Consider the following 12,227-nt stretch of genomic DNA (forward strand, 5'->3'; position numbering starts at 1 on the left):
GCAAGAGTGAATCATAAGACTCAGCAAGTATATAAGAAGGAAAAGCTGATAAGAATAAGGAGGTTAAAGAATAACCTGCACCCAAGTGCAAAACTCATGCAAAGCATGGCAACCAATCATATGAAGAATACCAGGTATCAAAAGCATAACAAAGATATGCACATACTGGATCTTGGGGCCCAAAGAAAATGCACTAGCACCCAATTTCATGTCACAAACCTGTTGTTTCCCTAAAAACAAGTTGTACCTATAACTCGAAGCTGAAACTCACTCAGGTGGGAGCGACCAACACCTATTTCAGCACGCTAGAGCGTCCGTGTACATAAACTCGAGTTAAAGCTCGCTTGGGTGGGAGCGACCAACACCCGTCTTGTCACTCTAGAACGTCCATGAACATAAACTCAGTTCGGATTAACCAACACTGTATAATTGTAATACTAGAACTGGAGCCAAGAACCTTGCAAATGCATAAAAAATAGTGGGGGTGGAGTAACAGGCCATAATGTGATACAAAGCCCCCATAAGCCATGTGTCATGTCAAGCCTCGCCCACATAGGAAATCATACTCAATGCAATGCTCATGACCTCATATCCAAATATTTAAAGTATGCTAACATTCCCGTGGAGAAACCCTAGCATTCATTTGACATGCACCAAATTACAAAAGACCAAGAAAAGCTACACAAGTAGTATACCCACCATCAACATGCATCAACACCTTTACTAGAACCTACCCCCTAACACACCTAGCTTCATTCCACAAGGAATCGAAGAGGGAAAACAAACCCTTCGTAGTTGATGGACAAGACCTGACAATGTAAAGGGTTATCTTATTTTAAATCACAACAACCACGGAGAATAGAAAACCAACCTACAGTACGCCCAAAGGTTCTGCAATATGTCCAAACATCATTTCCCGTAGCCAAGTAAGACACTGATACAAGGATAGTTAATGGGACACTCATATAGATAAAACCAACCCATGCAGACCATAAAACCCAATTAGAACACCTCATAGGCCAATTCCACAGTCTCAGCCATTCCTCACCATCGAGCAAAGGGACAACATAGGAAACTACTACCTTGAAGCCTTCCTAAACCGGCATAAAAACCAACCCCACGGACAAAGTCCAAACCCACAGAGTTGGAAAGGAATAAAGAGAAGTAACTTGCATAAGAAAGAGAAGAAGGAAAGTAAACTTGCCTAAATGAAGGGGAAACCGAACATAAAAGAATAAAAGCTTGTACATTGAAAAGAGGAAGAACTTGCAAGAAATGGGGAAAGAACTTGCCTGAAGTTGAACCTCAGAAGCTTGACCCAAAGCCTTCTTCTTCTTTATCTTTTACTTCTTCTTTTTCTTCACGAATATACTCACAGATGAATAACAGAAGCATTTGGCGTGTGTATATGTATATATATATATATGAGGGACAAAGGTTAATGGGTGAGGACGCGTGGCAAAGTCATGGCAAGATAGGGTGCAAAGACTCCACCACCGACTAAAAAAGAAAGTGGAAATGGCCTGGGAACTAGTGGATAGTGGAGGATATCCAGATACTGAGAGAGGACATCCGAATATGGTGACTTGGTTGTTGTGAGAGCCATCTGAATATGGCAAGGGATATCCGGATGCAAGAAACAAAGTTGAGCCAAGTTATGTGAGTAATATTCAGATATAGAAGGGGCCATTCATATGCTAGAGACAAAGAATTAAGAAGGATATCCAAATGCTAAGACATGTATCTTAATATGAGAGGCATTAAATGAAAAACGGAAATTTGGACAATTTTGACATCGCTTCGTAATGTGGGCATAATTCTCTCGTAAAAGATTCGATTGAGATGATTCAAGATGCTATGGAATGACAAGAGAAAGATATACAACTTTCATGTTTTAAGTTTTGAGATATTCAGGTGGAATCAAGGTTAAAATTGGGATACAAGAGGTAACTAAATTCCTGAAAGCATAGGGCATCCGAATGCCTTTGCTCATATCCGAATACCACAAGCCACATTCGGATGTCTCACCCCCATATCTGAATACCACTCATAAGAACTCAAGGAGAACATCTGAATATTCTAGCCTTTCATCTGAATACAAGACTCAAAGCCAAAGGCACATCCGGATATGACTTACCCTATTCGAATGTAAGACACAAGAGCCATGAAGGGCATCCGAATACCTCATATGCCATTAAAATATAAGACATAAGAGCCATGAGGCACATCCAAATATGACTTACCCTATTCAGATATAACACATCCCTATTCAAATACTCTAGCCTATATTCGAATATCTAAGCTACAATTCTCACATACATTCGGATATCCAACCATACTTAGCTTAATCACTTAGCTTACACACTTAATCATTATCCAACACAACCATACTCTAACCATTGATCATACCAAGATCAAATTAGCACCAAGGCATGCAAAATCATACCCGAGTCTCAACAACAGGTCATTACATAGGGAGTCATCTAGGAGAATGTGGGCCTTATGGTAAGCTATAAGAGTTCTTAGCCTCTAAATGGCCTATCCAAGTGAAATTCCCAGGTGAACTACGGTGTTTCTAGAAGAAATCTGTTATTCTGGGTTTAATATGATGCTTTCAGGTAAAATATTGCATTTGCAAGAGAAAATCTATCCTTTTCGAACAAAATATGAATCTTATGGGTAAAATAATGTTTTTCCCAAGTGAATGTGATATTTTCAAATAAAATAAGATATTTTCAAGTGAAGCAACAAGTCTTCTGAGATGAATTAATGTGCAGTAGGCCTTCCAAGGAGAAGTTCACTAGGAAATACCTGCATGCAGGAGGAAGACATCTAGGAAGAAGAATTAAGAAAAGCAATAGGAATGTAGCTGGCATGGGGGAGATAGCAAGTAGGAGGTGAAGGAAATCCCATATAGTGGTATGGGTAAAATTAAAATTTTTCATGTATCAAGTACATGGAGCGGAATTAATTATACACCAACCATACACATCTTGGGTATTTAAGCAACACGCATATTCATCATATAAATATAAATAAACACATACTTGTAGTCTGATGAATGTGTGGAGTATGGAACCAGTTTTTATACTGAGACCGTATCCACTTCAAGCTGTGGTGGTCCTAGTTCGTCCACACCTAGTATATTGTCTGATACCGTTCTGATCACCTCTTTCTGTGCTAGACACAGAGGCTCCCTGTATCACCCGTACCTGCATCCCAATTTCTCACGCATAACTCTTAAGCTTATTAATTTCACAGCAACAACAAAATTTATGAAAGCAGAAAAAGACATTGCAGGAAGTAGGAGCAAGCAGCAAGCTCTACTTCTCAATTTTAATTCTGCCCCAAATCAGCCATTGCCTCCCACCTATCCCTACCCAATTTTGGGCCACATGGTGTTTAATTTGGTTGGCTAAGTGGAGCCAAGAGTCGACTCTTGCCTTGGCAAGAGTTGACTCTCATGGCCTGCTGGTCAACTTCTAACCAGCCAATCCTTGAGACGCTTTGGGCACACAATATCGATGCCAAACACCGTACCATAGAGTGTATGACTTTTCAGGTTCACTACCCATTAGCAATCAAATAGCACCAAAACTCATTTCAATACCAGTCAACACCTTGACTAATCACCAGAATCTCTTCATATCTTGATGACGATCTGAGGGTTCATGAGAAGTGCCTAACAATGGCTCAGGATAGTATAGGTGGCAGTTAAGTCTCACTTCAATTGAACCTATTATGGTTGACGATTACTGTGTGCTATATTCCTTCCATCACCTAACATCCCGACTGAGTGAGAGCCATGGAGTGATAAACTCACAAACTCAGTAATTATGTGTCTGACCTCATCAATGTGACTATATGACACCTCAGGAAACTCCTTTCCTTATAGTCAATCTGCCCTAGTCAAGGACTATCCTGTCACATAAATAGTGGATCACATAGGACGTTAACCCCTTCAAATACCAACGAGGGCGACGGATCCTATCTCCAATACTTGTCTCCAATATACCAGCAATATGGAATCACATAGATGAATGTTTCCACATCCTAATTGGATGGTTCTTCTCACTAGTAAATCCTGCACACCAATACACAAAACAACCATATTGTTTCAAGTCTAAGGATCAACACATCATCACAACTTGACAACCTGACCATTATCCACCATGCCATGTGGTTAGTCATCGATGTCACATTCGAATAGTTGTTCCCCAACAACCACCCACAGGTCTACTAGCGACATCGCCATGTCATATGGCGTGTGACACACTACCTTCCCATCAGTAACTCATACTAAACGAAGTAATAACCCCTATGCTAGTCCATACTTGACTAATCTAAGTCCCTAGCAAAATAATCAAAGGACTAGAATAATTTAAGACATCTTATTACTAGAGAATCCTGTCACATAGTCTCAACACCTTAAGAATAAAATTCTCAAACAAAATATCTAGAGACTTATTCATGTAGTAAACTCGAGAGTTCATGAACGAAGAAAACCTGCCCTTTATTAAGATATACAAAGACACAATAAATGTGTTCAGTTATAACGTTGTTAGACATCATCTAAATCTAACATTAGATCATACAACACTAGTAGGAGGTGGCCCACATGTGGCTTATTACCTTAGCGAAGATGGCCTATAGCTGGGGCCTGCAGGGCAATTTATCTTAGAGGAAATTAACGTGGCAGGCCCTCTAGGAGGAACAAGAAGCCGGGGGAGAAGCCCTTTCGTGTGGAGCGCTAGGCTAGGACCCAAGAGAATAACTATGCAACACTAATGTGGAAGGCAACCGTACATGGCATGTTTTGGGAAAAAGCTCTCGGGAAAAGCCGATGTGAGTGGGGCCCGCGTGCTTTCAGGAGAAGATTCTTGTGTGCGTGTCTTTAAGAAGAGGCTACTAGCCTTCAAGTGAAGACCACGTGGTCGTGTGCTTTTAGGGGGAAGACCAACGCATGCGCCTCTGAGTGAAGGCTGCAAGCCTCTAGGAGGAACCCATGTTGCTACATGCTTTCGGGGGGAAAGTCCCATGCGACCAAATGCTTTCATGGGAAGACCCTTATGTGCGCATCTTCAAGAGAAGGCTATGGGCCTCTAGGTGAAGACTCCAGGAGGAGCTTGCACGCAGCTTACTGCAGCATGGTGGATATGGATGCAAGTTAGGTTTTCCTCCACCACTCGAAATCCCACCCTATTGTACATTTGGTTTTTCTATTTATAGGGACAAGCTTTACCACCTTTCTTTGGACAATTCTATCATTGGATTTACTTGATTTTATATTTATTTATTATTTTTGAAAATTGCACTAATTTGTATTTATTTATTAAAAATATGTCTAGGTAGGCGTTTGACAAATCTATGGTACCACATACATCATTGTGGAGCAATGCTCCAAGTACCAAAGAAATGTGTCCAATCATATCTAGGAAATGGGTAACGGTGTTTGAACTTAAACAAAACAACTTCTCTATTCACTAACCTCAACGACCATGGGTGAACCAATACGACAAACATGGATCAAAATTCATAAAATGAAGCTATTCAAGATAGCTTTATTTGCCCGTAATATGATTAAAAATCACCATACAAGGTCATTTCACTTTATATGAGAGGTCAATGCTACATGCGTAGTGGACAAGGAAACACCCAAAAAATGTGACATTACTAAGCTACCCTTGGAAGATAATGAATCCTACATTACCATGTGTCCCTATTGATAAGTATAGAAAAATGATTCGTGTCCCTATATCTGACCCATATCCAAAATAAAAGTCAAGACATTCAACTCCTAGATATCATTCCTAGAGGATTTGAGATAGATTCGATGAGATTTGTCATTATCCAAATTTGGTATGAAAAATCATCCATCAGTCTGTAATTATTGAGCTTGGGAATCTTGGGGATAACACTGAATATCCTGCCTTGCCCAGCCTATATAAATAGAAAAAAACCCCACAAGTAAGGCATCTGAATCCAACTAATCTTTGTTCACTATAGATTATTAACTAGTGACACTTTACTGACTTTAGCATCAGAGGTTAAATCGTGAGATCCAATCCAACATCTTTTTATAGGTTGTCACACATCGAGATGAATCTTTGTGATTAGTATGAATCATCATCATAGCAATAAAGGTTCTTTTGGTCAATGAAAAAGGAAAAAATAAAACAGAAGTATATTATTGATTAGTACAAAATAATTATAAGGGACATTGAAATTAGTCATTGAAGTTATGGTTTTAGTGGACAACATTTGGAGCAATCAAACCCTATTAGATGAAATAGCTCACAAAAAACACTAATTTACTTCAAAAGAACTGTTGAGAGTAGATTTTTGTTACTAGTTGCAAATTTGTCCAATAGATCAATCCCTGAATCCAATGGCAAATTTGTCCAATAGATCAATAGATCAACCTTGATGTGAACTTGAATAAAGCCTATCAACTTGGTGCACCAACAAGCCCAAGGGTGAGCTCTGGTATAATCGTGTTAACATTGGCCTTGGCACCAACATCAACAAGATCTGGCTTTGAGTCATCTATAGTGGTGGCTTTTGGAAGCATGGTAGAGGCAACAAGGATTAACTCAGATGGATTTATAAGGATTAGATCTCTCCAAATGCACCGACTACAACTAGATCTAGAGGTTGTGTGTTGTCAGCAACCAAACTTAGCACGGATGTGGTAGCACCGACTAGATCTAGCTAGAGGTTTTGTGTTATCGACAACCTCTAGTGGCATCAATGCGAGGACCAGATTTGATGTTTTTGAGGCAACATCGATCAAATCTAGTGTAAGTTTGATGATGGTGGCAGTTGGTGGTCTAGGATATAAGGAAAGATATTGTAACATGAACCAACATTAATGATGAGAACTCAACAGTTGGCAACGGTGGTTGGCGACAACCAAATTTTGCAAGGTGTGAGCTAGCAATTGGTGGTGGCAAGAACTTGCTGGTCTGCAAAATAAAGACACGAAGATGAAGGAAGGGGAAAGGGAGGTTAATAGGTAGTTGTGATAGACAGCAGAGGCAAGGCATCCTGGGCTAGAGAACTCAGAGAAAAGAAGAAATTAAGTAATCGACAACCAACAACTAATAAACAACTAGTGGTGAATGGTAGCAACACACATTTCCCTAGAAACTCTAATTTCTAGAAAAAAAGAATTGCAGTCGACTTTCAATCAACTATTAGAGATGAAAAAAAGAGGCATAAAATGTTAACATCCCAAAAAATTGTGCTTGCACGTCCTTGACATTTGTATTTGTGTTGCGTGTCATGTTGTTTTCCTAATCCCTTGTCCGCTTCGTGCAAATTTTCTATTTGTATTGTTAAGTCGAGCACTATTAGTTAAGACATTAGGAATTTAGGATTATAGTAAACTAAAACTCCAAACTACTTTTGGATTAACTTGAACTTGCTAAGACATCATTAGGCTCGACTTGAAGTCAAGACTCAAAGACAGTAGTTTTAGTTCTGTTGTTCATTTTAGCAAAACTCATTTAAGAAGAGCTACTTCAAGACTCCAAAATATATAATCTGAGACCAAGCCAAGGAAGGTATAGATGCTTCAGTAGGATTCTGTTTTATCATGCAATTGAAACAAATTTAATAGTGACACCATTGGAGCTTCAACCTTTCTAATCCAATTACAGTGAGTTTGGTATAGAGGGGAATGAAATGGAAATATATAGTTGGAAGAGGATTCTCTCTCTTTCCCAAGGAATAATAAAAGAATTGAACGAAGTTAGACGAAAACTAATATAATGCCCGACTTTTTGTCTCCCACAATTTATTTTTATTTTTATTTTTATATATGGATAGGATAGATCTTGTGCAATTCCCCATATCTCTTGGGTAGGTTACTATTATTCTAAAAATTGGGATTTATTTATTTAATTTCCCCTTACCCTAACTAGATAAGAGTTAACCTAACCCACCTATATTATACTTACAAGTTCAAAGGTTTTCTTGATTAAGTTCAGACTATTTCTTTAGCCTCATGGGTTGCATCCTTATCCATCTTCACCGAAAGGTGAGTAAAATTTATTTTAAATAATCCTTGTAGACATGATGTCAACGCGTCTTTGAGTCTTGTAAAACTCTTTGTTTGACCTCACCTTTATATATGTATGCATATATCTCTGCAACTGGGTTGGCTTCTTACCGACCCCTATCTTGGGGAGTCCCGCTAGGGTTCCTAGGAAATTTCCCAATTTATTATTGTTCTTTCAAATGAATAATAATGTTAGTAATTGCTTTAAGGATAATAATTAAGGTGTAATGAATAAATTTAATTTTTAAAAAATATATTTATTATATTATTTTTAATTTTAAAATAATTTTATTTATTAATAAAATATTATAAAAACAATATATTCATTATCAATTAATATGAATATTTTTTAAATTAAAAATAAAATAGAATAAATATACTTTACTTAAAAATAAGATAAATTTGGTGCTTGTATACACATATTTTGACCCACAACTGTGTGAAGTTCAGGAATAAGAACGCTGGCCAATCATTTGACCAATTTTTTTGTCTTCTCCTTGCTGCTCACTTTTCTCCCTCAATTTATTTTATTCACGGGTAATATTAATTATTGTTTTATGGGCACTTAAATATTCTAATATTTTTAAATATTATGTTTGTATTACATCTTTTTTTTTATGTTTATAATTTTTTTATTGGTTAATGTTAAAATAAATGAATTTATTATAATAAAACTAATTAATTAATAAGAATATTTAGACTTAAAAATAAAATATAATAAATACACATTTATCTAAAAATACTTGACCAAACTGTAATTAGCATAATCCTTTATTTTTTATTATTATTTTGCTTCCCTTTTTCCTTTACTTCTCACTTCCCAAGCCATAATTAAATAACATAATTTTCACGTATACTCTTCCTCAACCACATATAGCTGTCATAAATCATATTGATGTTTGGCTTTAGATATGGGACTCATGTGCTTTTTCAAATATTTTAAAATCAAAGTGTGCATCGAAAATATATACAATCTCATATAACTTAGATATTTTAGCAATATGCAATGTTCATTCATCAAATGAAATGCTTTTACCTTCGTGAAGAATTTGCCCTTTGTGTTGGCTTTGAAAGTTTGACTGCATCCTCTTCAAATGAAGAGGCCCAGGCTGTCCATACCAAATTAGTTTCAAAATTCTTTAAAACTTCTTTATGCTAATTGAAGATTATTAAGGAGATGTTTATGTCTTGTGTTTGTTCTTGATTTAAGAAGAAAAAACTCATCACATTAGATCTAACGTTAAGACATATTACTAACAATTGAAACCTTTATATTTGAAAATCCATAACAAAATGTCATAATCCCTACTCTGCTCACGGATTCAGGCACCAAGAGTTTACGCGTTTCAAAATTTTAAATCAAGTTCCATACACAACTTCAAGCTTTCAAAACGTATATAACTATATGCAAAATTGTAAACACACAACTTCTTTCTTGAAGTCTCTCAACGAAACCATGATCTCTGGAACACTCCGATTTTCTTTTCACAAAACACTTACTTCAAACAAATAGAAAACAAAATAGCAAAAACTTCTCTAATTTCAACCTTCCACCTTTTCTTTTCCCTTGGAAGATCTAATCAACTTTATTTGAGGGTGCGAGATGAGGGTTGTCAATCAGTAACGGTTAAGAGAAAATGCCATTTTATTGCATGGTATACAACTTTGTTTATTAATTAATTAATTAATGTGCCTTGTTTCCTCCGAGATGTCTTCCAACAATTGTGTGTGTATATATATATATATATATGCTGATGTTTGTTTGTGTGAATTGTTGTTAATCATCATCATCGATCTGCAGACAGTGTACGACCATGACACATTCACGATGGATGACAAAATGGGCGAGGCAGAGTTTGACATAAAACCATTTTTGGAAGCGAAGAAAATAAACAGTTTGGATGAGCTTCCAGACGGCACAATCGTTGCGAGGGTGCAACCATCCAGGAAAAACTGCCTGTCCGAAGAAAGCTGCGTCAGATGGGCAGATGGCAAGATTACTCAAGACTTGTGCCTCCGATTGAGAGATGTCGAATGTGGTGAAATCGAACTCTCACTGCACTGGATTGACCTTCCTGTTCATGCTGCTGCTGCCAACTGCATGGGGTGATCAATCAATACATCGATCCATCGATTGTAAGGTTTTGAAATACGCATGATATGAATTCGTATGAATGTTTTTAATCTTCTTGCTACATTAATTAATTCTATACATATATCTACATCTAATTAATACAATACTGCTAAGGCAGCAAGCTAGCTAGTTTCAGGGTTTTAATGAGTAATATCTTATCTGCAAGGGGCAGGGACTTGTGACAACATGCTTGTATCACGGATGACAATTTACATCTATCTATCTATCAATCCATATGTACATATTAATTATAATTATAATAGGGTCTGTTGCTTACTGTTTTGGCTTCAACAATTTGGCTCTAATATATAATTCTATTTGATTCTTTCTTGTTCTGCATGTCCTGCATATATATATATAGAGAGAGAATAATCTATATAATAAAGCAAGAAGATTTTTGAATTGTCTCAAATGTATAGACATTTTAATGGCTGAGATCAATTTAACTGAGATGAATGGCTGAATAATCTATATAATCAATTACACTCATATACATATATACACAGGCACATATATATACACTCACACATATATATATATACACACACTCTCTATCACAGTCACAGACCCATATATATACACAGGCACATATGTGTGTGTGTGCGTCTAGCGGGAGCACGGTCGCCGCCTTGCGTCCGGAAAATCTTGACCCCAACGGAGATGGGTCCCACCTTGGGCGACTGCGATGCTGGGAACTGGGCGGCGACGGCAGTGGTGCCGGCGTTGAAAGCATAGGCAGGGCGGAGCGAGGGGACTTGGGTCTCACCTGCAACTGTATCCGAACCTTGATGAGATCGAGCGGGTGGGTCGAACAACCCGCCATGACTGAAGCAATACCCCCCTTAACAAAACCTTTCAGATCCATGTCTCGAATTTCTAAGAAATCAAACGAACGAATGAATGAAAGAAGAAAGAGTTTGATATAGTATTGGTGTTGGGTTAAGAATTAAGATTAGTAGCAATTAGGGGAGGGGGGTTCAACTCAGTGCACACAAGAAGGTGGGAGTGGAGATTGAAAGGCTATGAAGGAAGGAACACAAATGCTTGCTGCTGTGTTGGTACTTGTTGGGCTTGAGGTGGGGGGTACGCGGAGAGTGGGGCCACTGGAAACGAAGAAGGGAATGGCATCGCCAACTCCAAGCCAAGGCGCCAACTGGACAGTTTCAACTTCATTTGATTATTATATCAAATTTAATATTAATATAATCATTGATTTTAAATTTATATAATAAAATATTTACTGGGATTATTCTAATTTTGCTCATATTCTATCTAGGGAAGGGCTAATCATACTGAATTAGTGATGCAAATCTTTGTTTAAAATTTTATTTAAGTTTAAATCAGTTTGGCTAATCTATTTATGTCAAAATTAAATTAGTTTTTAACTAATCAAATCGTTTCATAAACTGTAAACTTTACTTATTCAATAAAAAACTAAAAACTAAAAAATTAAATTATTTATTTAATTAAATAAATAAGCTTAAATCAAACCATTGAAACTCATGATCCTCGATCAATTATTCTTCTCGCCCAACAATTATTCATCGTTTTGTGTTTCTAAGAAAGAGAGAGATAATAACGATGGGTGGATGGCGACGAACAAAGAAGGAAAAAGGCAACAGCAGTGGCAATGGAGCCCATGGCTTCATTCATCGTCGCTAATGGTGTGTGCCGCTGATGAGCGTAGGTCAGGGCCATAACTGGTTGCCGTTGTAGGTCATCTTTATTGCATCGTCGGTTGCCATGCCTTGGTGTGTTCACCATGTGTAACACTCGGTGTTACCGGTATTAAGAGAATGAGAATAGAAATGAGAAAATTCCAAAAATGCACTTGAGAATGTGAAAGATTTTGAGAATGATGGTGCCCTATGAGAGAGGGGTATTTTGGTAATTTGGATAGTGAAGTCTAATATAAAGGGTATTTTGGTAAATTAGAAATAATTCTTATGTGGAATTAGGTGAGTAAATGAATTAAATCCTAATTTTTTATTTATGTGGAGATATATGGGATTAATAATTCATAAAAAGGTA

At 37.2% G+C, this 12,227-nt stretch overlaps 1 protein-coding gene across 1 annotated transcript in view; it reads left to right on the top strand.

Annotated features, from left to right (window-relative positions):
- Nucleotides 1-10,172, top strand: part of LOC127790969 (protein C2-DOMAIN ABA-RELATED 4-like) — a 74,074-nt gene extending 63,902 nt beyond the window's left edge. Inside the window, exon 3 of the mRNA XM_052320707.1 lies at nt 9,864-10,172. Coding sequence (XP_052176667.1) covers nt 9,864-10,172 — 309 coding nt within the window. The remainder of the gene's footprint in view (nt 1-9,863) is intronic.
- Nucleotides 10,173-12,227: the final 2,055 nt, after the last annotated feature.

Source organism: Diospyros lotus, chromosome 14 (assembly GCF_014633365.1).
Source record: "Diospyros lotus cultivar Yz01 chromosome 14, ASM1463336v1, whole genome shotgun sequence".
In the NCBI taxonomy this organism is placed as follows: domain Eukaryota; kingdom Viridiplantae; phylum Streptophyta; class Magnoliopsida; order Ericales; family Ebenaceae; genus Diospyros; species Diospyros lotus.